This window comes from Ctenopharyngodon idella, chromosome 19 (genome assembly GCF_019924925.1).
Source record: "Ctenopharyngodon idella isolate HZGC_01 chromosome 19, HZGC01, whole genome shotgun sequence".
Taxonomy (NCBI): Eukaryota; Metazoa; Chordata; class Actinopteri; order Cypriniformes; family Xenocyprididae; genus Ctenopharyngodon; species Ctenopharyngodon idella.
In genome coordinates, this window is record NC_067238.1 from 14,629,269 (window position 1) to 14,655,899 (window position 26,631).

At 35.0% G+C, this 26,631-nt stretch overlaps 1 protein-coding gene across 2 annotated transcripts; it reads right to left on the bottom strand.

Moving 5' to 3' along the window:
• Positions 1-747: 747 nt before the first annotated feature.
• On the bottom strand, positions 748-26,630 carry ppp1r1b (protein phosphatase 1, regulatory (inhibitor) subunit 1B). 2 transcript variants are annotated; one of them, XM_051873214.1, is made up of 8 exons: positions 26,479-26,630; positions 26,091-26,221; positions 24,537-24,607; positions 21,149-21,547; positions 7,717-7,800; positions 4,869-4,944; positions 3,757-3,795; positions 748-2,149 (listed from the first exon to the last, which is right to left on the bottom strand). In XM_051873214.1, the coding sequence occupies exons 4-8, from the start codon at positions 21,260-21,262 to the stop codon at positions 2,001-2,003; spliced, it is 462 nt and encodes a 153-aa protein (XP_051729174.1). In that variant the 5' UTR covers positions 21,263-21,547; positions 24,537-24,607; positions 26,091-26,221; positions 26,479-26,630; the 3' UTR covers positions 748-2,000. The 2 variants fall into 2 exon arrangements, with proteins under 2 accessions (XP_051729174.1, XP_051729173.1); XM_051873213.1 differs by having other exon boundaries at positions 3,676-3,795.
• Between the last annotated feature and the right edge of the window lies 1 nt (position 26,631).

Genomic DNA, 26,631 nt, shown 5'->3' on the forward strand with positions numbered 1-26,631 from the left:
GAATTTTTATTGGGTATAAGAATGAATGACACTTGTACTTTCAGTTTCAATTCTCTCTCCCACCACAACAACACGAGGTGATGTCTGTAAACTGTAGTTTTTTCATAAACATGCCATTGGTCTGATCTAGTTTTAGAATTACCCACTGTTAGTGATACTACAGCAATTGCAGTGTTAAGAGTTTCATTTCCTCCATCTGCCACATGCTCCATAACTCACCATAAAACAGTCGTGTGAAGTAGGTCACAGTGTCACATCTCGTATGCTGTCACACCTGTTAGCCACAATGGCAAACACAGGTTTCTAATGCAAGTTTCCTAATGCTGGATCCTCCTAGTGCTGTTGTGATAGTTAAAGCAGAAGCTGAGAAATCACAGAAATGTTCCTCTAAAATATGGACTACCTCTTATGGGAATCCAAGCCAGATCAGTTTCGGCCCAGATTTTGAACGCATCAGAGGCAGAGACATTCAAGATATGAGACAGAGAACCACTGTGCCACCATCTGTTTACAACAGAAACTGAATGTTTTTGCCAAAACTGGTAATGCTTGCTCGCCTTGGAGGCGTCGAACTGAAAATATGCCTGGTTGATGAACATTTTTATTGGTTAGAGAAACAAAAATCTTACTTTATTTCCAAATATAAAGTAACAGCACTTTGACAGAGGTCAAATTTTGTCCAAATGGCAGTTATGGCAGTTAGCCAGTTATGAACCCAAAATATGATAAAGAAAAGATTAACACTAATTCAGTGCAAATATATTTATTGATACAGAGACTTTAACCTAAAACATTTCCATAGTTCCTATGGATGTATTTACTTATTTGGTACATTTTCTCAGATTTACTAAGTTAATCAAAATCAACAACATGTACCTGCATGAGCTTTGGAGGATTATATATGCATACAAATATGATTATATTCAATATAAAGCAGTATCATTTCTTAAAAAAGCAACATGTGGCTGTTGGTTCGTTTTAAATCATTATCATTTTTAAAAATAGTTCAACAGTTTTCCCTTAAAAGACCTTGCTAAGGAAGAAACTTAAGTTACCCAGCTAATATTAATGCAAGTTGTTAACTAACTAAACAAATGAAATGATTTGCTTAAGTTTCTGATATTTCTGATGCACGAGCTGTCGCCCCGAGGCACTGAATTTGGAAATTTTATTATCTGTAACCAAATACAGTCATATCAAGAGATGCAAATTCTATTCAGTATGCAAATATGTTTATAGCAGCTTTGATCACAATGTCATTAACAAACCACAAATGAATCACAAGACAACATTGTAGGAATGCATTATTCACAGTCAGCCATGATTCATTTCTCCACAGCAGTGGAGATACCGAGATGAAGCGAACTATCATATTCGGCTGTTTTGTTACTGCTAAATTTACTGCATATGCAGACCAACTGCCAGGATGTTGGTAGTGGTTTAACAAATAACGCTAAACAATAATGCTGCTAAATACTTAGTGAGCCTTTCAATGTGCTCCAGGATTATTGTTCTTGGCAAATGATTTTATGGTATTCAGTATAACAATTGTCTGTACACTAGATGGCAGTGTAGGCCCACAGAAACGCACCAATCGCAAAACATACACATAATGAGCAAACCATAAAACATGACATATGAAATAAACACATATCTTGACACTTTACATTCATACCACTCTTCTCATAGATCTAAACATACATACCTGTATCTGTTTGTTTGAATGTATGACACGCTTATACAAGAATGATATAATATGTGACTGCTGAATGATTTTACCTTATATATATATCTCTATTTCATGGCAATGTCGGGGTGAATGAATCTTTTGAGGTTTGACCGCTCCAAAATTTCAGTCTTTCAGAGTTTTTTAAGTCTCTTTTTCGCTCAGAATACAAACAGATAGCTGTTATCAAATAATGGAATCACTGAGAATCAATAAACAATAATTCTGATTTCCAAATAAAATTCTGCATTATGAAAAAATCTCTAAAACTCTATCAGTCCACATTTCTACTCTCCTCCACTGCCATATTGTCTGCTGCTTCTACATCCTCCTCTTCCTCCTCCTCTTCATCAGTAGGTGCTGTGGCTCCTGCCTTTCTTATGGCAGGCTGCTGTTCTGCCACGTCCCTTTGCTCCTGTGAATCTTAAAAAGGAGATTTTATTTTAAAAAATGAAAGTAAAAAAAACAATCAACAGATAATCTCATCTCTGATTGGCTAATCATCTGGTTGAATGATAGAGGAGAGATACAAATGTGATCATATTTGCTGAATTTCTAATCTGGATGTTTTTCTGGAATATTTTAGAAGTGATATGAGAGAGTAGTACGACATAAGGAAACAACAATGATGTTTTAATGACACAAAGACCAATCATTGCATACATATAAGACTCAGATTGATTGTTTTAGGGGTTTTTTTTGTAATAAAAATTGCACTGAAATTTAGTGGAAAAAGCATGCACAATGACAGACTATTAACACTGAAAAACTGTACTGCACTTACTCTTAAAAACCCAATAACCCGAAGTCCACCAACTCAATATATACATATATATATATTCTATATACATATGCATATATATATATACACATACCGGTCAAAAATTTGGACACATTACTTTTTTTGTTTTTGAAAGAAGTTTCATGCTCATCAAGGCTGCATTTATTTGATCAAAAATACAGGAAAAAAAAGCAATATTGTGAAATATTATTACAATTTAAAATAATGGTTTTCTATTTTAATATACTTTAAAATATAATTTATTTCTGTGATGCAAAGCTGAATTTTCATCAGCCATTACTCCAGTCTTCAGTGTAACATGATCCAATTATTTGATGAATAAAACAGTTAAAAAAGAACAGCATTTATTTAAAATAGAAATCTTTTGTAACAATATACACTACCGTTCAAAAGTTTGGGGTCAGAATTTTTTTCTTTCTTTTTTTTTTTTTCAAAAAAGAAATTAATACATTAATTCAGCAATGATGTGCTAAATTGATAAAAAGGGATATTACAGACTTATATTGTTAGAAAAGATTTCTATTTTGAATTAATGTTGTTCTTTTTAACTTTTTATTCATCAATGAATCCTGTAAAAAGAATCACATGTTCCAAAAAAATAAGCAGCACAACTGTTTCCAACATTGATAATAACTGAGCATCAAATCAGCATATTAGAATGATTTCTGAAGGATCATGTGATACTGAAGACTGGAGTAATGATGCTGAAAATTCAGCATTTCATCACAGAAATATATAACAATTTTAAAGTATATTAAAATAGAAAACCATTATTTTAAATTGTAATAATTTTTCACAATATTAGTTTTTTTCTGTATTTTTGATCAAATAAATGCAGGCTTGATGAGCATATAAGAGACTTCTTTCAAAAGTAGCAATGTGTCCAAACTTTTGACTGGTACTGTGTGTGTGTACACACATTTACATTTCCCCCAGTTATAGTATTAGTAATAGCAAGTATATAATAATAGTAAAGAAAGTGACAACATAAATTTCTCCTACTAATGGCTGATATGATTTGAATTGATCACAAATGTCACCATTCCGTGAAGATGGCCTGTATTTCCTGATGATAATGACCTTAGTACAGACCACATATATATGTTAAAGGGTGATGTGATCCTCTGTGATGTGATATTAAGATTACCAGGTGTGCAGGATGAGGATAGCTCCTCCCCCCCTCTCTGAATAGGCTCCTCCCCTTCCTCCTCTACATGAGGATACACACCTAATTTCTGCATTTGAGCTTCAGCCATCTGCTGCACGGCTATAAACACACGACCACAAACACACACACACACACACACACACACACACACACACACACACACACACACACACACACACACACACACACACACACACACACACAGGGGATACACACAAATCAGGTATCACCAAATCACAAGGGGAACACACAGGAACATACACAAACACACACAGGTAAAGAGGGAAGGGTCCGTTTATTATTTTAACAAGACTTCTGCACTGTGCCGACAGGAATGGGATTTATTTATGCTGCAATGACAGGACTTGTATGGACAGGGATAACCCACCTGCCTGTCTTTCTGCAAATAGCCGATTCACACGCACATTTAGAGACAATATTACAGTAATAGCTATCTTCACAATACATTATTAATAGAACAAACTCATTTCATCATGAGATTTCTTTTTTCTTTTTTTTTTCTTTTTTTGCAGAATGTTTTGTTACATTTTGAAACTTTTGAGGTTTTTCATAGAATTCCATACATAAATAAATCTAGGATCAAATGAGACAATTAAGCAATATTAGACAAGAAGGAGTGCTGTCAAATTTAATATCACCTTTGATTTCAAATGGATTTTGCCGTAAACAATAAGTTCATATCACTAACTGACAATTTAGACAAAATACGCAGTTATTTTATTTTTGCTCTGTCAATGAAACTAAGCCGAAGACAAAAACAGCAGCACCGTTATGTTGACATAATCTAGTAATCGAGATTGTCCTCAGTGGGTCACAATCTTTGTAGTGCACTGATCTGATGCCGAATGTTTCTGATGGACGTCTGTCCTCTAAAACTGTGTGTGTGTGTGTTTGCAGCTGTATGCTATCTGCTGTAATCCAGGATGATCCAGAGCAGCACAGACTCACACCCATCACAGCTGTCACCATCTCTAATCTTACACACACACACGGTAAAATGGGAAAAACAGACTTGCAGCTTGGGAGAGTTTTTAAGCCCAGGGCCGGCACAGTGCAGGAAAGTCTTCGGAAACAATATATATATACCAATGGAATGTACATAATACAGTAGGCACAGATCACATATCACAGGCAAAACTACAGGCTTTTACCTTTTAATGATGGTGGCTGGTAGATATTTGGGTTGATTCGTTTTGGCTTGAGGACACCATTTTCTCCTACAACCCACTGAAGATAGTTTCAATGTCAGTAAATTACAGTATCAACATACATAAGAACACATGTTCACATAAGAACACATGTATATTATATATATATATATATATATATATATATATATATATATATATATGTATATATATACATACACACACACGACTACATTCTCGCCTAAAAACTCTTAAAAATACAGTTCGTGGTACAAGTGTAGTATTTGTAAAAAATATGGTGGATTTGCTCGGCCGCCATGACAGTGAAAAGGTAGGAGTGCTGTTATCGCTAGAATATCGCACGGCTCTCAGCCAATCAGAATCGAGAACCCGAAAGAACTTTGTATATACAGTGGGTACGGAAAGTATTCAGACCCCCTTAAATTTTTCACTCTGTTATATTGCAGCCATTTGCTAAAATCATTTAAGTTCATTTTTTTTCCTCAATGTACACACAGCACCCCATATTGACAGAAAAACACAGAATTGTTGACATTTTTGCAGATTTATTAAAAAAGAAAAACTGAAATATCACATGGTCCTAAGTATTCAGACCCTTTGCTGTGACACTCATATATTTAACTCAGGTGCTGTCCATTTCTTCTGATCATCCTTGAGATGGTTCTACACCTTCATTTGAGTCCAGCTGTGTTTGATTATACTGATTGGACTTGATTAGGAAAGCCACACACCTGTCTATATAAGACCTTACAGCTCACAGTGCATGTCAGAGCAAATGAGAATCATGAGGTCAAAGGAACTTCCTGAAGAGCTCAGAGACAGAATTGTGGCAAGGCACAGATCTGGCCAAAGTTACAAAAAATTTTCTGCTGCACTTAAGGTTCCTAAGAGCACAGTGGCCTCCATAATCCTTAAATAGAAGACGTTTAGGATGACCAGAACCTTTCCTAGAGCTGGCCGTCTGGCCAAACTGAGCTATCGGGGGAGAAGAGCCTTGGTGAGAGAGGTAAAGAAGAACCCAAAGATCACTGTGGCTGAGCTCCAGAGATGCAGTCGGGAGATGGGAGAAAGTTGTAGAAAGTCAACCATCACTGCAGCCCTCCACCAGTCGGGGCTTTATGGCAGAGTGGCCCGACGGAAGCCTCTCCTCAGTGCAAGACACATGAAATCCCGTATGGAGTTTGCTAAAGATGGTGAGAAATAAGATTCTCTGGTCTGATGAGACCAAGATAGAACTTTTTGGCCTTAATTCTAAGCGGTATGTGTGGAGAAAACCAGGCACTGCTCATCACCTGTCCAATACAGTCCCAACAGTGAAGCATGGTGGTGGCAGCATCATGCTGTGGGGGTGTTTTTCAGCTGCATTGACAGGACGACTGGTTGAAATCGAGGGAAAGATGAATGCGGCCAAGTACAGGGATATCCTGGATGAAAACCTTCTCCAGAGTGCTCAGGACCTCAGACTGGGCCGAAGGTTTACCTTCCAACAAGACAATGACCCTAAGCACACAGCTAAAATAACGAAGGAGTGGCTTCAGATCAACTCCGTGACTGTTCTTGAATGGCCCAGCCAGAGCCCTGACTTAAACCCAATTGAGCATCTCTGGAGAGACCTAAAAATGGCTGTCCACCAACGTTTACCATCCAACCTGACAGAACTGGAGAAGATCTGCAAGGAGGAATGGCAGAGGATCCCCAAATCCAGGTGTGAAAAACTTGTTGCATCTTTCCTAAAAAGACTCATGGCTGTATTAGATCAAAAGGGTGCTTCTACTAAATACTGAGCAAAGGGTCTGAATACTTAGGACCATGTGATATTTCAGTTTTTCTTTTTTAATAAATCTGCAAAAATGTCAACAATTCTGTGTTTTTCTGTAAATATGGGGTGCTGTGTGTACATTAATGAGGAAAAAAAATGAACTTAAATGATTTTAGCAAATGGCTGCAATATAACAAAGAGTGAAAAATTTAAGGGGGTCTGAATACTTTCCGTACCCACTGTATATATATATATATATATATATATATATATATATATATACACACACACACATAAAGTGGCAAATCTACGCAATTATTTATCATACAAAAGTAAACAAAAAAATCCTTAAATTAAAAATATATAAAATCAAATATTGAAATGTATTAATATATTTAAATAAAATACATAGGTCAAACAATATGCAAAATCATAAATTATTGTTATTATATTATATAATTAAATGATTATATATAATTAATTAATATATGCTATAATAATCATTTAAATAAAATTATTGCTAATTATTATTAAGCCGAAGAGGAACATTTCAGTTTTTATTGTGAATATTGTAAATGTACAACCAACAGCAGGAATAAATCTCCTCCTAAACAATTCTTTTGTTTCTTAATAACACAGTGTTTTTTATACGGAGCCCCTAATGGGACATGGTAATCGAAAAATTTGATAAGGGTGGAAAAAATTACATCTCAATGCTTGCGTGTTCTCTCGCAAATGATTTGCATTCCCTGGAGAAATGTAGTGTTTGATTGCAAAATGTTTGCGTTCCCCCAAGAAACTTTGTGTTCCCTAGCAAAACTTTCGCGTCCTTTGTGAGCAACCGCAAAAGTTTTGCTAGGGAACACAAAGTTTCTCAGGGGAACACAAGAGAACGCAGAAGCATTGAAATATCTTATTTCCTCCCATCACCATGTCTTTTTAGGGGCTCCATATTTTTACAATGGTATTATTTATATATACTCAACATTGTTCATTCAATGTATTGCCCTTTCCACGCAAATGAATTATAAATGCAGTTTAACCTCCAGAACTGAGGTGGCACTGTGGTACCTGATGGCTCGTGATGTCATCCTCAGGAGATGTTTGGTCTGCTACTCTGAACAACGTGGCAGGCGTGGGTCTTCGTCTGCGAATCTGAAAGACAAGCAGCAGAAAATTGTTAAAGAAAATTAGAAAATTAAACAAAATCATCACCATATTTCTCATAAGTATGATTGAGTAGTCATGCAGTGGAGCTTTATCCACAGTGATTAAGAGTAATTATAACAGGTTCAGCCCCCCTGCAACATTATAATTCCTTTCACAACATCAATTCATATTACCTTATATACATATATATATATATATATATATATATATATTTTTTTTTTTTTGCTATTCATCTAATCTTGTTACAATTAAATGAACCTTTTTTGCATCAATTTGTAATGCAAATGTGTGGTAATGTGTGTTACATTAATATTTATTGTGTTTTATTTGTAATTCATTTCCATCACAATCTATCATCAACCCCCTGTAAAATCCCCATTTGGGAAACCCTGTTCTAGATGTTGATTTTAATGAGGACATTTTGAATATATGTCATTGCACATGTGACAACTTGGACAAAAAAATGAGAATCAGAGAACTGCATCTGCTGCCTCCTTCCACTCAAACCCTTTCGATTTTCTCTACCCAAAACTCTGAATAAAGCACAATCATACAAATCTGCCAAATACACCATGACACAAATGGAAAAAGTGACTCTACAGTACAACAAAGCTCAAAAGTACACAAGAACTGACAGACTAACGATCTCAAGAAAAGAACTCTTCTTCGACTAATCTCCTAGTCTTCTAGGAACTCTGCCAGGTAAACAACCCACATCATGGCAAAATCTTGACTGAAACCTTCCAATTCCTAACTTAAATTAAAAGCAAGAGTTAACCAAAAGAGAACAGGAGAGTAGTTTCTGTGAGCATCACAATGCAGTCCAAAAAAAAAATTCCTTTATGGACAATAAAGTATCTTTAATTTTCAATTTAACTATAGATAAATGAAATTTCACAAACCAATTGTGCCATTTAAATAGTCAAAATGGATTCAGTGCGTTTGACCTCAAACAAACAAAACCCTTGAGAAAAGCACTTATCAAACGTGAACGTCTTTCACAAAAGAACACCTGATTAGATTTCAGAGGAACCTCCAAAAGGAGAACAGAAGCTTTAAAGGATTACACAAGGGCTTCCTTTAACCCAGGGGTCTCAACTCTGGTCCTCAAGGTGCACTTTCCTTCAGAAGCTGTCACTCATTTCGATGGCTGCAACCTCCGGAGGTCGCATTTCTCATCAAGTATGTCTCATTTAAAAAAAGTAACCATTATAAAATTGACCGAAACATCCTTGATGACACATGTGGCCGACAAATGCAACCTCCGGAGGGTGCAGCCTTCGAAATGACACAGCTAAAGTTTTGCTCCAACTTTAATCAATCACGTCATTCGTTTTGGCCGTTCGTTTACACAACAATGGTGTTTTGGTGGCCTGAAAACGCAAGCTTTTGAAATCAGGTTTCAAAGTGCACGTTTTTGAAAACGATACCATTACCATCTCCATGTAAACAACAAAAATGTGAATTTGTGAAAACCGTGACGTCATGCTCATGCTTGTTACGTGTTCAGTCTATGGGTGCGTAATGTTTCTTTACAAAGTGACAATGAATTTGTGCAATAGAAAGGTTCCATGGATGTTAAAGGTTCTTGGAACCACAAATATCAGTAAGGAACGTTCATTTTTTAGAATTTGCATGACATAAATGGCTTCTGAAGAACTAAAGAATAAAATGTTCTTTGTAGACCTTAAAAAGATTCTCCAGTAGAATTTGGCATTTTTTTCCTTGGTTCTATTTGGAACCTTTATTTTTTAAGAGTGTAGAAAAATCCAATGTTCTACTGGCTTATTTTGCACTACATGTATGTTAATGATTCTACATAATGAAAAAACTGAAGAGAAAAGTTTTGAATGTTACCAACAAGCTCTTCAAAATAAAGGACAAGAAAGAATTGCCATCCATTTGAACTTTCCACAAGACCACCTGGATGTTCTTCAGTAGCACTGGAGCATATTTCACAGTGCTCTGGAGAAAACAAAGTGTTCCATGGCAAATCTTACTCTGCAACGTGACGCTTGACGGCCTTCGCAAAAATTAACATTTGTTCAGTGAGGTGTGGCACTGTAAGGGTGAAAAAGAAACACTATCAAATGTCTTTTGTGTGGTTTGCTACAACTAACTTTGATTAAAAGCACATTTTTGGAGCCAATCATGCAGAAATCCAGATAATATCTTATTAAAGTTTTTTTCTCAGAACTATGTATGCAGTCTAAATAAAGTTTCATGAATATTTTCAATCATAGCACTTTTTTACCCTGCTATATCCCATGTACATATATAATTGCCAACCAGTGTTGGGGGTAATGCATTACAAGTAATTTGAGTTATGTAATCAGATTACTTTTTCAAGTGACCAGTAAAGTAATGCATTACTTTTAATTTTACACAAAAATATCCGAGTTACTTTTCCAAATAAGCAAAACAAGTTACTTTGTGTTCCCATTTATTGACTGACATCTGTCCGCATGTTGAGATAAATCAGGACTAAGTGCAGAGGCGTTGTATGCGCTGTGTGAACATCTACATGTAAGCATGCATTTACTCATCTCACTTGCAGTATTCCTCAAAATAAATAAAAACAGTGAAATGCAAACTCAAAATATTATGCAAACCTGCAATAAATATGAAAAATTACACAAATATACTTTATGTATTTAATCTCACTTTATTAACCAATGTATTTGCTGCTGACAGACGAAGTAAGTGTGTTGAACTTTCTTCTCCTGCATCTTCTGTGATCCAGAATGGCACAGCTGAAAAGTTTGTTTCTCTGCTTATGCTTATTTTAGAGAGGGAAATGTCACAGAAAACAGCCGTGGTTGAATATTAACTGTACAGGTGTGAATTTGCATTTTGCATTAACTTTTGTTGTGAAAGGGCCTTCACATTTGCCAAAAATAGATTTTTTTTTTTATCATCAAAAAACAAACAAACAAGCAAGCCCAGCCCAGATGAGAAAAAGCAATGCCAAAGTAACGTAATGCATTACTTTCCATAAAAAAGTAACCAAGTAACTTTTTTTTTTTTTATAAAGTAACACAATATTGTTATGCATTACTTTTAAAAGTAACTTTCCCCAACACTATTGCCAACCAACATAAAACATTGTCTCCCATCTCGCACTGAAAAACAGGTTGTGCAATTTGCAAACTTTTCCATCTCATGGATGTGCATTAGCATTTGACCTAATTGGCTGTGTCGGTATTATGCTCTTGAAACAAAACTGGCATGCATGCGTCTCTGCTTCACTATTCAATAGTTCCTGCCTCAGATGACACAATCTGTGTGTTCATTGATTGTCTATTGCATATTACAGACTAAACTCTAATCAGGCCGGGTGACTTTACACAAATTCCAAGAGAGTATCAGTTTGCCTGGAGACAAGGTCATATTTATAAGGTCCTGGGTTGATAAAACAAGCATTTTGGAGGAGGAAATAATCACTGGATTTTCCAAAGTTTTTTTTTTATTTTTTTAAAGCAAGCAAGTAAACTAGATATGATTTTTGTGCATCAGCTGTTTTCATGTGTCCTTAGAAAAATACAACTACTACTACTAGCAGAATAAGGTCAGCAAGCAATGCCCTAGCAACCACATTGCAACATGCTAAAACCATCCCGAACACCATAGGAACATAATAAAAATCAGAACATCCTAGGAACAACATAGCAACATGCTAAAACTACTCTGAACACCTTAGTGACAGCATAGTAACACAGTGGCAACCACCTTTAAGCGTCATGGCAGCAAGTTTTGCACAGGCAAACGCCACACACATTTACATCAAAAAATCATCTAGTTCAGATCATTCTTTGAACTCCTCATGTTTTGTCTGGCAGTTTGATGGCTGACAGTTGATGTTTTGTCTGTAACCCAATTGCTGTTTTGGGGTTGATGCAGTCATTTAATCTTGAAAAGCAAGTCACAAGGCAATATCGGCCACATCTTTGTACACATGTAAGAACTGAAGCACTACAAAACCTTCCTGTTTTTGGTAACTCTTTTTACAAGAGGTGCAGACACATTACATTTTTATTAAAACAGTTGTGATAATGACAGGTTAGAGGCATTTTCTACGCAAACAGAAAGTCCTGTTTCCCAGATGTACTTGCTGTTATGTTATTACGAGTCCCTCTTTCCCTCAGGTTCTGTTAAATATTTGTGTTTTATGTTTTACACAAACAGTTCCAGCATTTTTTGAATTGCAGACTAGAAACGCTGATTGTTTATAGGCACATTTTAAGAAACCAAAAGCAAGCAACAACATAGCTGTACATTATGATTACAGTAAATTAAGTCACACATTTATTTAAACAAATATACATGTAAATTGCGAAAAATGTGTGGCTCAACATACCATAATTATAAAGTATAATGCCGAGCAGCTAGGTTTTACTAAATTACTCTCATAAGGATTCCTATTTAGCTCTTCATCAACAAAGCAAATATTACTAATAATTGATTACTATGGCATGAAGTATATATAGCAAATTACTACGATAGCAGCAAAGTATGTCTTTGTAGGGGTCTGCTGAATGAACCTGGACATGCACATGTAATTGTATCTACCAAGATGCACTTTAGCATGAATTCAGCAGTGAATCTGATGGTGTGTGTAACTGTGAGTATAAAAACCACAGTCTTTGTTCATTTCTGTTTACCCACAAACATGCACCGCACCAAAGGTCACCTTTCGACGTCAATGAGTCTCTGTGTGTGTAGATAGCGGATTAACTGTAAAATACAGAGTCTTGCAACTTTTTTCCACAGCATTTTACATCCATGTCCCAGAAGGCCTTATTTTTCTGGAATACTTCAGCAGATTTCCAGTCAGTGGCTCTGGAGCGTAGCTTGACCATTGTGAAAGCTCAATGACAGTTTCGCGCGGCTCAAATTACATAATCTCAATCTCTGGCACTGTCATCACCTCTTTATAATACAAGCAGTCGCCATGTCTTCTTATGTAATATATTATGTGCCCTTTCTCTTTTAGTTTCAAACTGTATTTAGGGTCTGGGACCATGTTGGAAATCTGAGATTTAAAATAACATTTAAAGTAACTGAAGGTTACTGGAGGAAGAAAAAAAGAAGTTATAAAATGAATAAATAATATGTCTGCACTATTTACGGTCACTAATATGGCCTTCCAATCATTCTCAAATCCTTTTGTACTCCAGTGCTGCTGACATTGATGCAAAATGAGACATATCAAATGCTAAGACAACCTTAAATTCATATTTTTCAAATTCAAAGGTGTATTTTCATGTCAACTTTTCATTCATATTGTTATGCTGATAGTATACATTATGATTTTATGGTTGTGATTTAAAGGGGTGGTTGATTATGATTTCACTTTTTTAACTTTAGTTAGTGTGTAATGTTGCTGTTTGAGCATAAACAACATCTGCAAAGTTACGATGCTCAAAGTTCAAAGCAAAGCGAGATATTTTCTTTTAAAGAAATTGCTTTTTAAGGACTACAACAAACAGCTGATAGGGACTACAACAAGCTTCTTCCTGGGTTAGTGACATTACTAACCCTAAAATGTACATAAACCCCACCCCCGAGAACACGCAACAAAGGGGGTGAGGCCATGTTATTTCAATACAGTATAACACAAATGCAATAGCATGTCATAAAAGCAAGATGACAACATAAGTCATAACCGTAATTAAACTAAACTATACCTGTTCTATCTTCATGCAGCATATATTCTCTGGCTCTGTAGGATCTTATAACAGTTCCCACACGAGCGATTTATAGATTATCATGACAGAATACGCTAATCAATGACTTTAGGATAGTTAACTCCACATCAGCTACATAAATTCATCAACTAACCATTCAGAATTCTACATGTTGTCACTTCTTCTTGAGTCTCTCTATCATTGTCTGACTCCGGTTTGAATATAAAAAGCTGAACAGTTTTTGACGTTTTCAGTGAGTCTGCTATGGTAATCGGCGCTGCTAACACAAGCTCTTGAAACTCTTCTTGAGAGCAGCAGCTCATTTGCATTTAAAGGGACACACACAAAGACGGAGCGTTTTTGCTCACCCTCAAAAAGTGGCAAATTTAACACGCTATAAAAAATTATTTTACATACACACTCTGGAGACAGAGACTTATTTTACATATTGTAAAAGTGGCATTATATGACCCCTTTAAAAACTTGTATAAAAATATAGTATATCCAGTAAAATCTACATTCTATTATAAAATAAAACCTACACCCAATATATTATGAAAAAACAAAACCAAAACAAAATAAATTATAAAATAAAATAAAATCTACACCCACTCTATTATAAAACAGAATAAAATAAAATCTACATTCATTCTACTATAAATTAAGATAATAATCTATTATACAATCTATTATAAAATAAAATAATATAAAATTTACATTGTCAAACCTACATTAAAAAATACATCCATTCTACTATAAATTAAGGGAATAATCTATTATAAACTATTATACAATCTAAATAAATTAAAATCTGCATTCAATCTATTATCAAATAAAATAAAATCTACATCCAGTCTATTATAAAATAAAACTGAAAAAAAAAAAAAAAGTATCTACAAACTATCTGCAAGTCTTGTGTATTTTGTGGGGAACCAGCTGTTTTCTCTGAGATGTTTACTCAATTTGCAGATCCTTTTAACCAAAGCGACTTGCATTCCACTTATAATATCCCCCTGGAGCGACCTGAGGTCAAGGGTTTGTTCTTGCAGAGATCAACCAACAAACTCAAATAAATAAAAAATTAAAATGCATCAACATGCGTGCAACTGTCTAAAAACGAAATGGAGCTCAGCATGTCACAGATTCTGTCAATTGCGCTTAAGTTGTACTGAATCCAGAACATTCCTCGATCAATACCTCAGTGTCCTTCTAATCTATAAGCTAGTCTAGTGGCTCTGGTGATGTCAGGTCATAGGTAAAGAGCCAGCGATCAATAAATCCCAAAGTGTCCCTTATGTTCACATAATCAGATTAGGTCATTATAAATACTCTTCTCCTGTGAACAAAACAATTCACAATCTTGTCTGACAGCTCCAATAGCAATCTATAGTCCCTCTACTGAGGGAAATGAGAATAGTGTATCACACACTAAATCCAACACAGATGTATCCCATGATGCAAGTGTCTACTGTACACTACATCTCTTTATTTTGAAGCACAGGATTAGAGAGCAGCATGTCTTTATCACACAGTGATATAGTGACATTTAGCTTTAGAGAGATTAAACACAAGAAAAACTATAATCTTGAGGTCATTCTTTGGCTTGAATCCTTGGCTTATATATATATTATTACTATATCACATCACGGTATTCCACAAAAATATTAAACAGTAAGTAAATTTTATTTATAAAGCACGTCGCAGAGCTATCCAAAGTGTTGAACAGAGTGAAGAAACATAAAATAAAATAAAACCAAACAAAAACAATAAAACAGGAGTATGATAATATTAAAATGCCAGGGAGTAGAGTTTTCAATTTTGATTTAAAAAAGGTAATGGAAGGTGCAAGGCAGATGTCCAGAGGCAATTGGTTCCATAGACTGGGCGGCAATGGAAAAAGCTCTATCTCCCTTAATTTATAGACGGGAGCAAGGAATAGATAATAGAGCCCTGTCTGAAGATCTTAAAAGTCTAGAAGATGACAGAGGTGTAAGAAGATCTTTAAGATAAAATGGAGCTTGATCATTAAGAGCTTTAAAAACAAACAACAGAATTTTAAACTGAATTCTAAAGTGGATCGGGAGCCAATGAAGCGAAGCTAAAATTGGGGTGACATGATCATATTTCTTTGTCCCGGTCAACAACCTTCCAGCTGCATTTTGTACCATCTGGAGGCGTGCAAGCGAAGACTGAGGAACACCCAGATACAATGAGTTACAGTAATCTAAGCGTGAGGTAATAAAAGCATGAATAACATTCTCCAAGTCTTGGAATGACAAAAACGATTTAAGTTTGGAAATAATCCGCAATTGATAAAAACTATTCTTAACAACAGAATTAATTTGTTTGGATAAACATAATTCTGCATTCAGGATGACACAGAGGTTCCTAACTTGGGACGAAACTAAGGGGAAATGATTACCCAGCTCCTAATGAGACTACTCCTTAGTTTTGGGGGACCAAAAACAACTATTTCCATTTTGTCCTCATTAAGTTGGAGAAAGTTATTTGATAACCATGTACTAATGTCCCGGATACATTCCAACAAAGGTTGAATGGAATCGCCAGATTTCAACGGCAGGTACAGCTGTGTATCATCGGCATAAAAATGAAATGAAACATTATGCTTCTTAATATCACCCAGTGGTCGCATATATAAGTTAAAAAGAAGCGGACCCAAAATAGAGCCCTGAGGTACTCCACTAATAATAGGAGCAGAAGATGAAGAAAACTTACCTAACTCCACAGAAAAAGACCTGTCTTTAAGATATGAACTAAACCACTGTAAGGCCGTACCCTTGATACCGAATAAATGCTCTAAACGCCAAATAAGAACACTGAGAAACAGCACAACTGCTTCAACATTGATAATAAGAAATGTCTCTTGAGCAGCAAATCAGCATATTAGAATGATTTCTGAAGGATCATGTGACATTGAAGACTGGAGTAATGATGCTGAAAATTCAGCTTTGATCACAGGAATAAATTACATTTTGAAGTATATTAAAATAGAAAACAGTTATTTTAAATTATAATAATATTTCACAATATTACAGATTTTACTGTATTTTTAATCAAATAAATGCAGCCTTGGTGAGTAGACTTATTTTAAAAACATTAAAACATAATGGTATATACTGTAGTTTAAATGACCAAAGTAAAATATTGATTTACATCTCTCTCTCTCTCTCTCTCTCTCTCTCTATATATATATATTCTTCTATCTGTATAAGATGTTGCCTAGAGCAGTATTTGTCATGCAGATTGTATCTACACTAAATCGCTCTCTTACATAAATCACTTAAGGGCTTCACTCTTCATGTTTTGTCTGTTACACCAACTGGTTTTTCCCGTTTACCTAATCTTATCTAGTTGCCATAATGAAGTACATTGTCTAGCCTATTTTTTATTACGTGACATACATAAAGTGTTATGTGTATTTTGGCCCAGGTGACTGTAACCTGAGACATGATTAAACTCATTTATGAACGTTAATTTATTCATATATATTTCACATTGTTTATTATAGGGGAGACTGGGTCTAGTTGTCACACTTTTTACCTCAATGACTTTATTTCTGAAAGTCAGTTTCTATATAGAAACAACTGAACATTTCCACCATTACTGACTAGGAAAAGTAGTTAATTAAACATGTTTAACCCAATAGCGGGGCACGTTGTCACAGTATATATGGTAAGTTATGACAATTTCCAATGTGACAACTAGCACTGGTCTCCCCATCGCAAAAAAAAAGGGTTGTGGTCATGGCATCATTGATTTGGTAGTAAACTAGGACGCAATATCCATTTTTACACTAATTTTACTCTAAACTAGGTGTTAATTTTTCCATTAATTCTAATGTTTTTCATTTTGTGCAACAGAGGTTCATCTCAGCCTCATAATGAAATTCAGATCTAGGCTGATGAAGATCCCTGGGTGTTTTATCCCCTTTGGGATGTCTAAAGTTAAACTGTGCTGCTGTATATATAGAGGCCATAGTCTGGATCAGCATCAGTTCTACTTCATTAGTGTGCATCTTGGTAAAGGTAAATGTAACTGCAGGTGTTTATAAAGTACTGAAGCGGGTCACTAGTTCACCTCCTGATGTCTTCAATGATCTCTGTTCTTTAAAGGTCCTTATTACAAAAGTAGCCGAAGGTTCGAAGGCAATTATAAAAACTAGGACGGAGAAGTAGCAACCCTGATTTCTGTTAATACACGAAGTTAAGAAGTGGCACGCAACCCTGCCCAAGTCCTTTGTGGTGTCCACATAGGCCACATTTACATTATATGGTTCAAGTGACCCAATTCTGATGTTTTTCTTCCCATGTGGCACAGATCAGAAATGACCCACGAATGTGTAAGCAGGAAAATAAGCATGTGGATTCCAATATTCTTAAATCAGCTTTAGGCATCATTCATACGTGGAAATAAATCGGATATGAATCGGATACGTGCATTTGCGTCTGCAATGTAAGCGGACAGTTGCATGTCATTGAAAGGCGATGGTGGCGAATGACGTCAACTCCGACCACGATCACATGACTCGTTTCATCTGCGCAATGGAGGACGAAAGCTCAACCCAATGTTTTGCTGACCTTAAAAGATGGTGCAGAAATCAACAGGTTGTATTATCATTTTGTCTGTGTCCATTGCAAATTGCGCAGTTTTTACTTCCTTTTTGGCCTAAGTTTTCCGGGTCAGTACATCTACCTTGGGTTGTTTCGCCAAGTGTATAGTGCAAATGCAGATATCGGATATGGGTCACCTTTTTGTTAAAGAAAATGTAAGCCGGTCATCAAAAAAAAAAAAAAAAAAAAAAAAAAGGACAGTTAACAAATTGGCTAGGCATCAAAACCTGCGGTGTAAATGCAGCCATTCTGACTTTTTTCTTGGAATTGCGAGATATAAATTCGCAATTGCGAGTTATAATGTCAGAATTGCGAGATATAAACTCAATCCTGAGAAAAAAGTCAGAATTGTGAGTTTATATCACGCAATTCTGACTTTACAACTCACAATTCTGACTTTATAACTTGCAATTGTGTTTATATCAAGCAATTCTGAGAAAAAAAGTCAGAATTGCGAGATGTAAACTCGCAATTGCGAGAAAACAGTCAGAATTGTGATATAAAAAGTTGCAATTACCTTTTTTTATTTTTTATTCAGTGGTGGAAACAAGCTTCCATGGATTCACTACTTATCTACATGCATAATTTTGAAACATTGCCAGAAGATTCAGTTAAAAGAAGAAAAAAAAAAAAAAAACCTCATTCAGCTCAAGCTGTTCCACAGACGCTACTGGACTGTTTCCATGCACTACAAAATATGATTAAAAAAAAAGGAGAAGACAAAATTGTCAGATGTTCTTGCTTCCATTGAAGCTCAAGGTGTGCTTTGGATAATTTTCAAATCATGCTGGAGAACACGATCATCAGGTTATGTTCATGTAGCTCTATATCCTTCCAGGACTAGAACCAAATGCAACCCATCCATTCAATCTGACACCAACAAGCACAACACATGCTTGTCCAGTTAAAGTGACCCATTATGCTTTTTTGAATATTGCCTTTCATGCAGTGTGTAACATAGCTGTTTGTGAATGTAAAAGGTCTGAACCGCCTGTCATCATTTACTTATCTGTTTCAAACTGTTATCAAATAATTCCAGCCAATTTTGTGAAGATGATCAACAGACTCAAAAGAACAATTCAAAAGATTCAACTCAAAAGAACGATTCGTATGATTTTAACTTCATCTGTTTTGCTGAACAAATAGCACAACGGTTGTTTTTACTACTTTCATAATGCTTTTATTGTTTCTTTTTTGACATTTTGGAGGGAAGTGGATCAGAGATTGAAGTGGCCAGGACATTTTTCAAAACTTCTCCTTTTATGTTCCACAGAAGACAAAGTCTGTGTTTGGAATAACATGAGAATGAGTAAATGATGACAGAAACGATAACTTTGCCATCTAAACATGTTCATAAATGTTTGTGAACAGCTATGAAGCACAGAAGCATCTGCCTTTCTCTTGGTCTCACCTTTTTTAACTTGTGTCTCCTGAGGATGAATCACTGGCCTATCTCTGCAGCAGCACAGTACAGAACAGCTCCACGACCCACTTTGTTAAGACTAAAATTACAACACCAACAGGATGGGGAACTGGTCCAGGATGACACACGTACACACACAGTCTTGCATCTAAACTCTCAAAGATGCAAAAAAAAAAAAAAAAAATACAAACTCACAGCCGTCTGTGCACCTCTTTATCTCAAAAATGTATGTGCAACACAACTGAGGGCTAAAATCAATAGCGGACTTAGAAACATGCTCATGAGCACGGTGCAATTTACCCACTGCATACAGAAGCAATAAAACCACGTCCTGGTATCCAGAACATCAACTCACCCCAGTCCGGGTCACACACCGTTTACCATTTCCAGGACAGATTTATAGCCTTAAAACTTCACATTTTATGAGCGTGCTCAGTGAGTGTGTAGGGCAAACATGTCTCCAGGTCACATTTGACCGCAAAATTAAAAGAAAATATGAGAAATTATATTTTACATAAAGAAAATGAAGCCCATTTTTTGGACCATTAAGATTGTTTTGCATTTTGACATTATTTTAATAAGCACATTTCCTCCAGAATTCTTCTTGTGTTTATTTATTTATTTTTTTGTCATTTCTGTTATTCTCATTAGATTTTCATTCTTGTAACATAGATTTTTTATTTATTTTTCATTTTCAATTAAATTTTTTATTTCATTTTTTTTTATTTTTCATTTTAATTATTTTTTTATTTTAAAAAGTTAACTTTTTTTTTTTTTTTTACATTTTTATCTTTTTTAATTAAAATAACAAGTTACACATCTTCTGTATTTGTTACTTTTTTATGATTTCCATTATTCTCATAATTTTTTATTCCTTTAACAAAGATTTTTTTATTTATTTGAATTTAGTTTTAAAAAAAAAAATTATATAATGTTTACACTTTTTTTTACATTTTATAATAAATCATGAATAAAAAGCAGTACAACAAACACTACAAAAACAATCTAATTAAAATGATAATTAAATAATTATTACAATATGTAAGTTGTGAGAGTAATAAAACATACGTCACAATGCATAAAAAAATAGACTAAAAATAAGTTTTTTTTTTGTTTTTTTTGTTTTTTTAAGTAAAACAATGTATTTTTTCACCTGATTTTGGCTTGAAATATGTAAATTCAACAAGAGTAATAAAACTAATGTCACAATGCATAAAAATATTAAATAGACTAAAAATAAGCGTAATTTTTTAAAAAGTAAAAACTTATTTTTCATCCGATTTTGGCTTGAAATATGTAAATTCAACAAGAGTAATAATGTCACAATGCATAAACTAAAATAGACTAAAAATAAGCTTAATTTTTTTCAAGTAAAACATAACTACTTCTTATTTTTATCTGAAATACGACCAGACATATGACAGATTCAAGAGATTCAAGAATAATTTTCAAAAGTCTCCATCACACAAACTAACACTTCAAAAGTCACTTTAAAGAGCTTCAGCAGGATAAAGTAGCTCAGAAGGGTCTTTGCTACCAGTCAGCATCTGCGTGTGTGTGTGTGTGTGTGTGTGTGTGTGTTAAAGTCATACCATCTCAACCTGCCGAGGGTCCAGCTGGGTCGGTTCTGTTGCTGGGACGGCGAAGTGGATTTTCCTTCTTTCTTTGGGTTCCACGGGGCCCTCTGAGGGACTCGAGGGATCCATGATCTACTTTCGTCCTCTGTCAGTCTCACAAATATCCCTGGAATCTACCTATGCCTGTCTCAACATACATATGCACACACACACACACACGTGGCGCCCTCCAGCCAGCTTTCTTCAATGCCCGTGGTGTTGTCTCCTCTCTCCTTAGTCGTCTTCTCTGATTTGTCTCTCTGTTGAGCCTCTCAGATATGCCAGTGGCCTCTTTTTTGCCTTCTCTTATCAGTGTGACCTCTGGTTTTCTCCCTCTCACAGTGTTTGGAGTCGGTGTGGGTGTCCTTATATCAGCTGTAGGGAGGGAGAGAGAGGCGGAGCTCAGAGAGGATGGTACACTTGCGTGTTTTAGGGGGGTGTGCTGACGTTGATTTCTAATCAGAAAAAAAAGATAATCTCATCCAGCTGGCTGAGCCTCTTTTGGCCTCTATTTGTGAATAGGAGATTAATAGAGAGCAAGAGAAATATAGAGAGAGGGCAATAATTCATGTCAGCAACCAATTTCAATGTATACTTCAGTTTTACAAATCTAAATAGCGGTGTTGATGTCAAAAATAATCAGGAGTGACACTGATTTGAAGCTTAGTAAAGCATCAAAAACAACAACTACAGTTGACTTAAAGGGATAGTTCTCCCAAAATAAAAATCCTGTCATTATTTACTCACCCTCATGTCGTTTCTCATCCTCATTTCTTTCTTCAAGGAGATAACTTGGTTTGATAGTTTGTATCTAATATGATTTCAATCAGATTTTTTTAAAAGTGGCTTATGTGTCTAAATACTTTTTGGGGCCACGGTATGTATAAATATATCTAAAACAATATAAATAATATTTGGCCTGTTCTCAAATATTTCTGTAAAATTGTAAAACATACAATGGCACGTTACTAGCAGTTTTAAGTCAAAGATCAGGGTATATTCAGTGTTATTATTGTTAACTAAAACAAACAATTAAAACTCATTATTGCTAACTGAAATAAAATATAAATATTAGATGGAAATCTTATGCTAAAAAAAAAATGAAAAAACAAAAACAAACTGAAATAAGCTAATAAAAAAAATCCAAAAGCGAAAACTAAATTAACTGAAAATATATAAATAAATACTATAATAGTCTATAAATAGCACTAAAATAACACAGGGCATCAAGAATCTGAAGCAAGACATGAATGATTTGCACACCTTGGGCCAGCTGCATAAATACAGACATTAAAGTTGCAGTAAGTAATTTCTGAGAAACGCTGTTGAATATGGATCAGACTGAGCAGCACAACACACTTGTAGCCAATCACCAGTAGGGGGTGTGTCCACTCATGATGGGGGAGGAGAGAGAGCCAATCAGCAGTAGGGGGTGTGTCCATTCATGATGGGGGAGGAGAGAGAGCCAATCAGCAGTAGGGGCATATACACTCATGATGGGGGAGGAGAGAGTGAGCAAGAGGGAGATTTGAAAAAAGACTGTAGAAAGAGAAATGGCTGAGAGACATTACAAAAGAGAAAAGCTCAAAGGAATATCACTGGAGAAAGAAGGGTTATGATCAGGCAAGAGCTTTAGCACCCGCGTTAATATTAGAAAAGTTTTCCAGTGTGGGAGAGACCAAAGGGTGAATGCCTGAAAATGGACGCCGAGGTTGCGTTGTTTCTGCTCCATCCATGAGTAACATTGGCTTTGCTGTTTCACAAGATATGCTGTTGTTGAAATGCTAGTTATAGTAACAGGACAGTTTTGAGTGTCATTGTTTGTCTGGAGTTGCTGACGACTGAGGGTACGTTTACACAACAACGACATGCTTAAAATGGAGAAGTTTTTTCTTTGAGTTTTACAGACGACACCATTGTCAAAAAGGTCCCCATTCATATGGATCCGTGAAAACGACTAAAAACGCTGTATTCTGCTGGCAGGCCATTAGATGGCAATGAAACACTACAGCCTGAACATGTAATAAGCATGTGCATGACATCATCGTTTTCACAGATTTTCTCATGTTTTTGTTATTTACACGGAGACCGTTTTTAAAAAACGTGCACTTTGAAACCCATTTTCAAAAGTTTGCGTTTTCAGGCCACCAAACCGCCATTGTTGTGTAAATGAACGACCAAAACGCATAAAAAGTTTTCCGTTTTTAGTTGAAAACGGGGTTGTGTAAACAGCCCCTAAAAATGAACTCATGCTTGTTTATACTATTGTGTACTGTATGCTCATTTTTTGATCTTGTCATTCATTCATCATCTTTTTTTTCACAAAGCATTATTTTGCTTCGCTTCAGCTATGATAAAGAGACATTCACTCTTGCATTGTATGTTCTTGCATTTTGGGGGGTGGAGCAATGAAGAGAGGGGTGTGTTTGTTTGGGTTGATTTCAAATATCAACAGTGTAATTGCTTACTGCATCTTTAAGACTGTCTTAAGAACTAGTACAACCAACTAGCAGTTAGCCAGTCTTAATAAAAAGCTAAATTTGACACCAAAAAGTATTGTCTAAATTTTTATGTAACTGTCTTGAAGTTATAAACAGTTTTAAAGAATGAGAGAGGAAAAAAAAATTAAAATAGATGACTAACTTGTAAGACTAGTCTAAGCAGTTTATGTAACCTGTCCTTAAAAATAATAATTGCAAAACAGCCCTTTGCAAATCATATGTCCAAAAGTTACACAAACTCTCCTGGAGAAGATCTTCTCTCAACACTGCAATGATAAACAGGTAGACCACACAGAAGACTTACTAGCGACACCTAGTGGATAAAAATATGGTTTACTTTAGAGTACAACTACAGGTGAACTAAATAATAAAACATTAGCATATAACACTTTCACCTGACATGTAGAAAGATGTGGGTAAATTGCACTGAAAAAATCATTGTATTTCCTACCAAAATTCTGCTCCAGATAAACGAATAAACCTAACCTTATTTAGTGCTCAGACACTGATCAAATAAATTTGAAACTTTCCACATCTTCCCCTCCCCAATCAAGCTTTTAGTGAATTTTATGATTTTTTTTGTCCTCACTGCCTGCTCGTCTGGTTCTGTTCATTTGAGAGTTGAAATTTACCTGGAGCACCAAAAATAGTGACTTTAATCAAACCGTCATCGCAACTTTAGACCTGCTTCTAATCTCTCTTTTCTGAGACCAAAGGATATGAGTGAAACTCAGTCACTGCTACATTTCAGTCAGGGCTTAATCAGAGAGTCTCAGTAACTAGATATGAAGTGTCTATTACACTTTTTACAATTTATATATACAAGATTTATTAATTAATAAATTAAAAGAGTTTCTATTCACCTTTTGAAGCTGTTTAATATAATCACAATTGATAATGTTCTCCTTCTGCAAAGAACCTCCTTCTGGAACATCTAGAATATTTATAAATAGATCAGAGCAGAGAGAGCAGGAGAACTGTAACACTCAATAAAAACAGGCACAGTGCACGCATAGTTTAGTCTTCTTCACCAATCACCAAACACTGACCAAAAACATGGTCTTGGAAGTACTTTGGAAAACTGTAAATTTTGTTACTATAAAATAATGTTACTATAGTGCAGTGATGGGGCCTGATGGTAAAAACATATACCATAGTTATACAATTATGTAAATACTTAGCAATCAATGATACTTTATAATAAATAATACACTACTGTTGGTAGTGTATTATTGTAGGCTCAGTATGATTTAAAAAAAAAAGAAAGAAAATAATTCTTATATTTAGCAAGGATGCACTGAATTGGTCAAAAGCGACACTAAAGACATTTATGTCAACACAAAAGATTTCTATTTCAAATAAATGCTGTTCTTTTAACCCTCTGGTGCTCCTCACGTGATGGTCAAAAATGACCAAAATGTTTTTTTTTTTGTTTTTTTTTTTAAATGTATTATATTTTTTATTTAATATTTTAGGGGATTATATGGTACTAAATTCTATATTTATGCAGTAATTGTAATCCATTTATTCACTTTTTGAGCATAGACCTGAAAATGAAATTTCCAACTAAAACTTTCATAAATCTTGAATGCTTTGAAGCACAGATTTTAGTTTGGTTTCATTTTAAAGACGAAACTTGGCAGGTTATTGCTGATGTGAAAAGATTTAAAAAGTAAAATTTAAAAAAAGTTATAGAATTTTACATTTGTTGTTACGAAAAATATATAAAAATATATACTTTTATATATATATATATATATATATATATATATAAAAGTATATAGCTTTCAGTAAGATTTTGATTGGGCGCAGTACCAAACGTTTCCACTAGATGAGATTTGTTTCCCTTTCTTTTCCACTGTGGTCATTTTTGAATACAAGTAATACTTTTTTTCAGGACTATTTAACCTTTTCAAATCATGTCCATGATTTTTCTTCTTCTTTGTATTCACATAGCAAGTGCCAAAACCTTTACCAAGTTTCGTACCATTCAGATGAAGTAAAAAAAAATACTGAAAACAAACAAAAAAAACAAAACAAAATTTGTCAGTCAAAAATGACCGAAGAGCACCAGAGGGCTTCAATTAATCAAAAAATCCTGAAAAAAAAAAAAAAAATCTATCATGGTTTACACAAAACTATTAAGCAGCAAAACTGTTTTCAACATTGATAATAATCAGAAATGTATCTTGAGCAGCAAATCATCATATTAGAATGATTTCTGAAGGATCATGTGACACTGAAGACTGGAGTAATGATGCTGAAAATCCCCCCCCAATTCCTGAATTTCAGTGGGAACAAAACCGAAAATTCAGTATCTAATGACCATGTCAGCAGCTGTGGATTGCTCAGACTGAGCTTGTTTTTTTAAATGCCGCATTCTGCAGATGGTTTAACACTCATATTTTCTCACTCACATATTTATGCAGCATTAGCTCACAGATGAAATCTGACAAGTGCACGTCTCGACCTTCCCAAATCCCCCGATTTGAGCCATGCACTCAATGCCAGTGTCCTAAATCTCCATTTGGCATTCATGGGAAACAGCCTGAAAAAACAGGAAATAATCTTTTTGATTAAAACAAACTCCTTAGATGTAACATAAATGGCTTTACTTGTTTAGTAAAAGCATCAATACATTAGGTCAAAGTAAAATTTGTTACTTTATTACAAAATACTCAACAGTAAACAGGTGATTTTACTTCTAACTTTGATTCAAGTATTTTTATTTACCTTTATAGCTGTTAGATTTACTTAGAAACTACAAAAACTTGCAAAAGAAGCGAAGCAAATCTTAAAACGTACCTTAAATTTTCTTTTCGCTGTGCTTCAAACCACGTCTTATGGCAAGTATTATGGCAGCATGTTTTGCACGAGCAAACGCCACTCACATGTACTTCAGAAATGTATGTGATAGTACAAGTGTTCAAAGTATGCATATGAATGTGAACAACAAAA

Coding starts and splice junctions, on each gene's coding strand:
- ppp1r1b (XM_051873213.1), bottom strand. CDS start 21,262: ATGGATCCCTCGAGTCCCTCAGAGGGCCCCGTGGAACCCAAAGAAAGA. Junction 7,801..21,148: donor ACCCTCGGCAGGTTGAGATG/GTATGACTTTAA, acceptor CTTGTCTTTCAG/ATTCGCAGACGAAGACCCAC. Junction 2,150..3,675: donor ATCCTCATCCTGCACACCTG/GTAATCTTAATA, acceptor CTCCTTTTTAAG/ATTCACAGGAGCAAAGGGAC.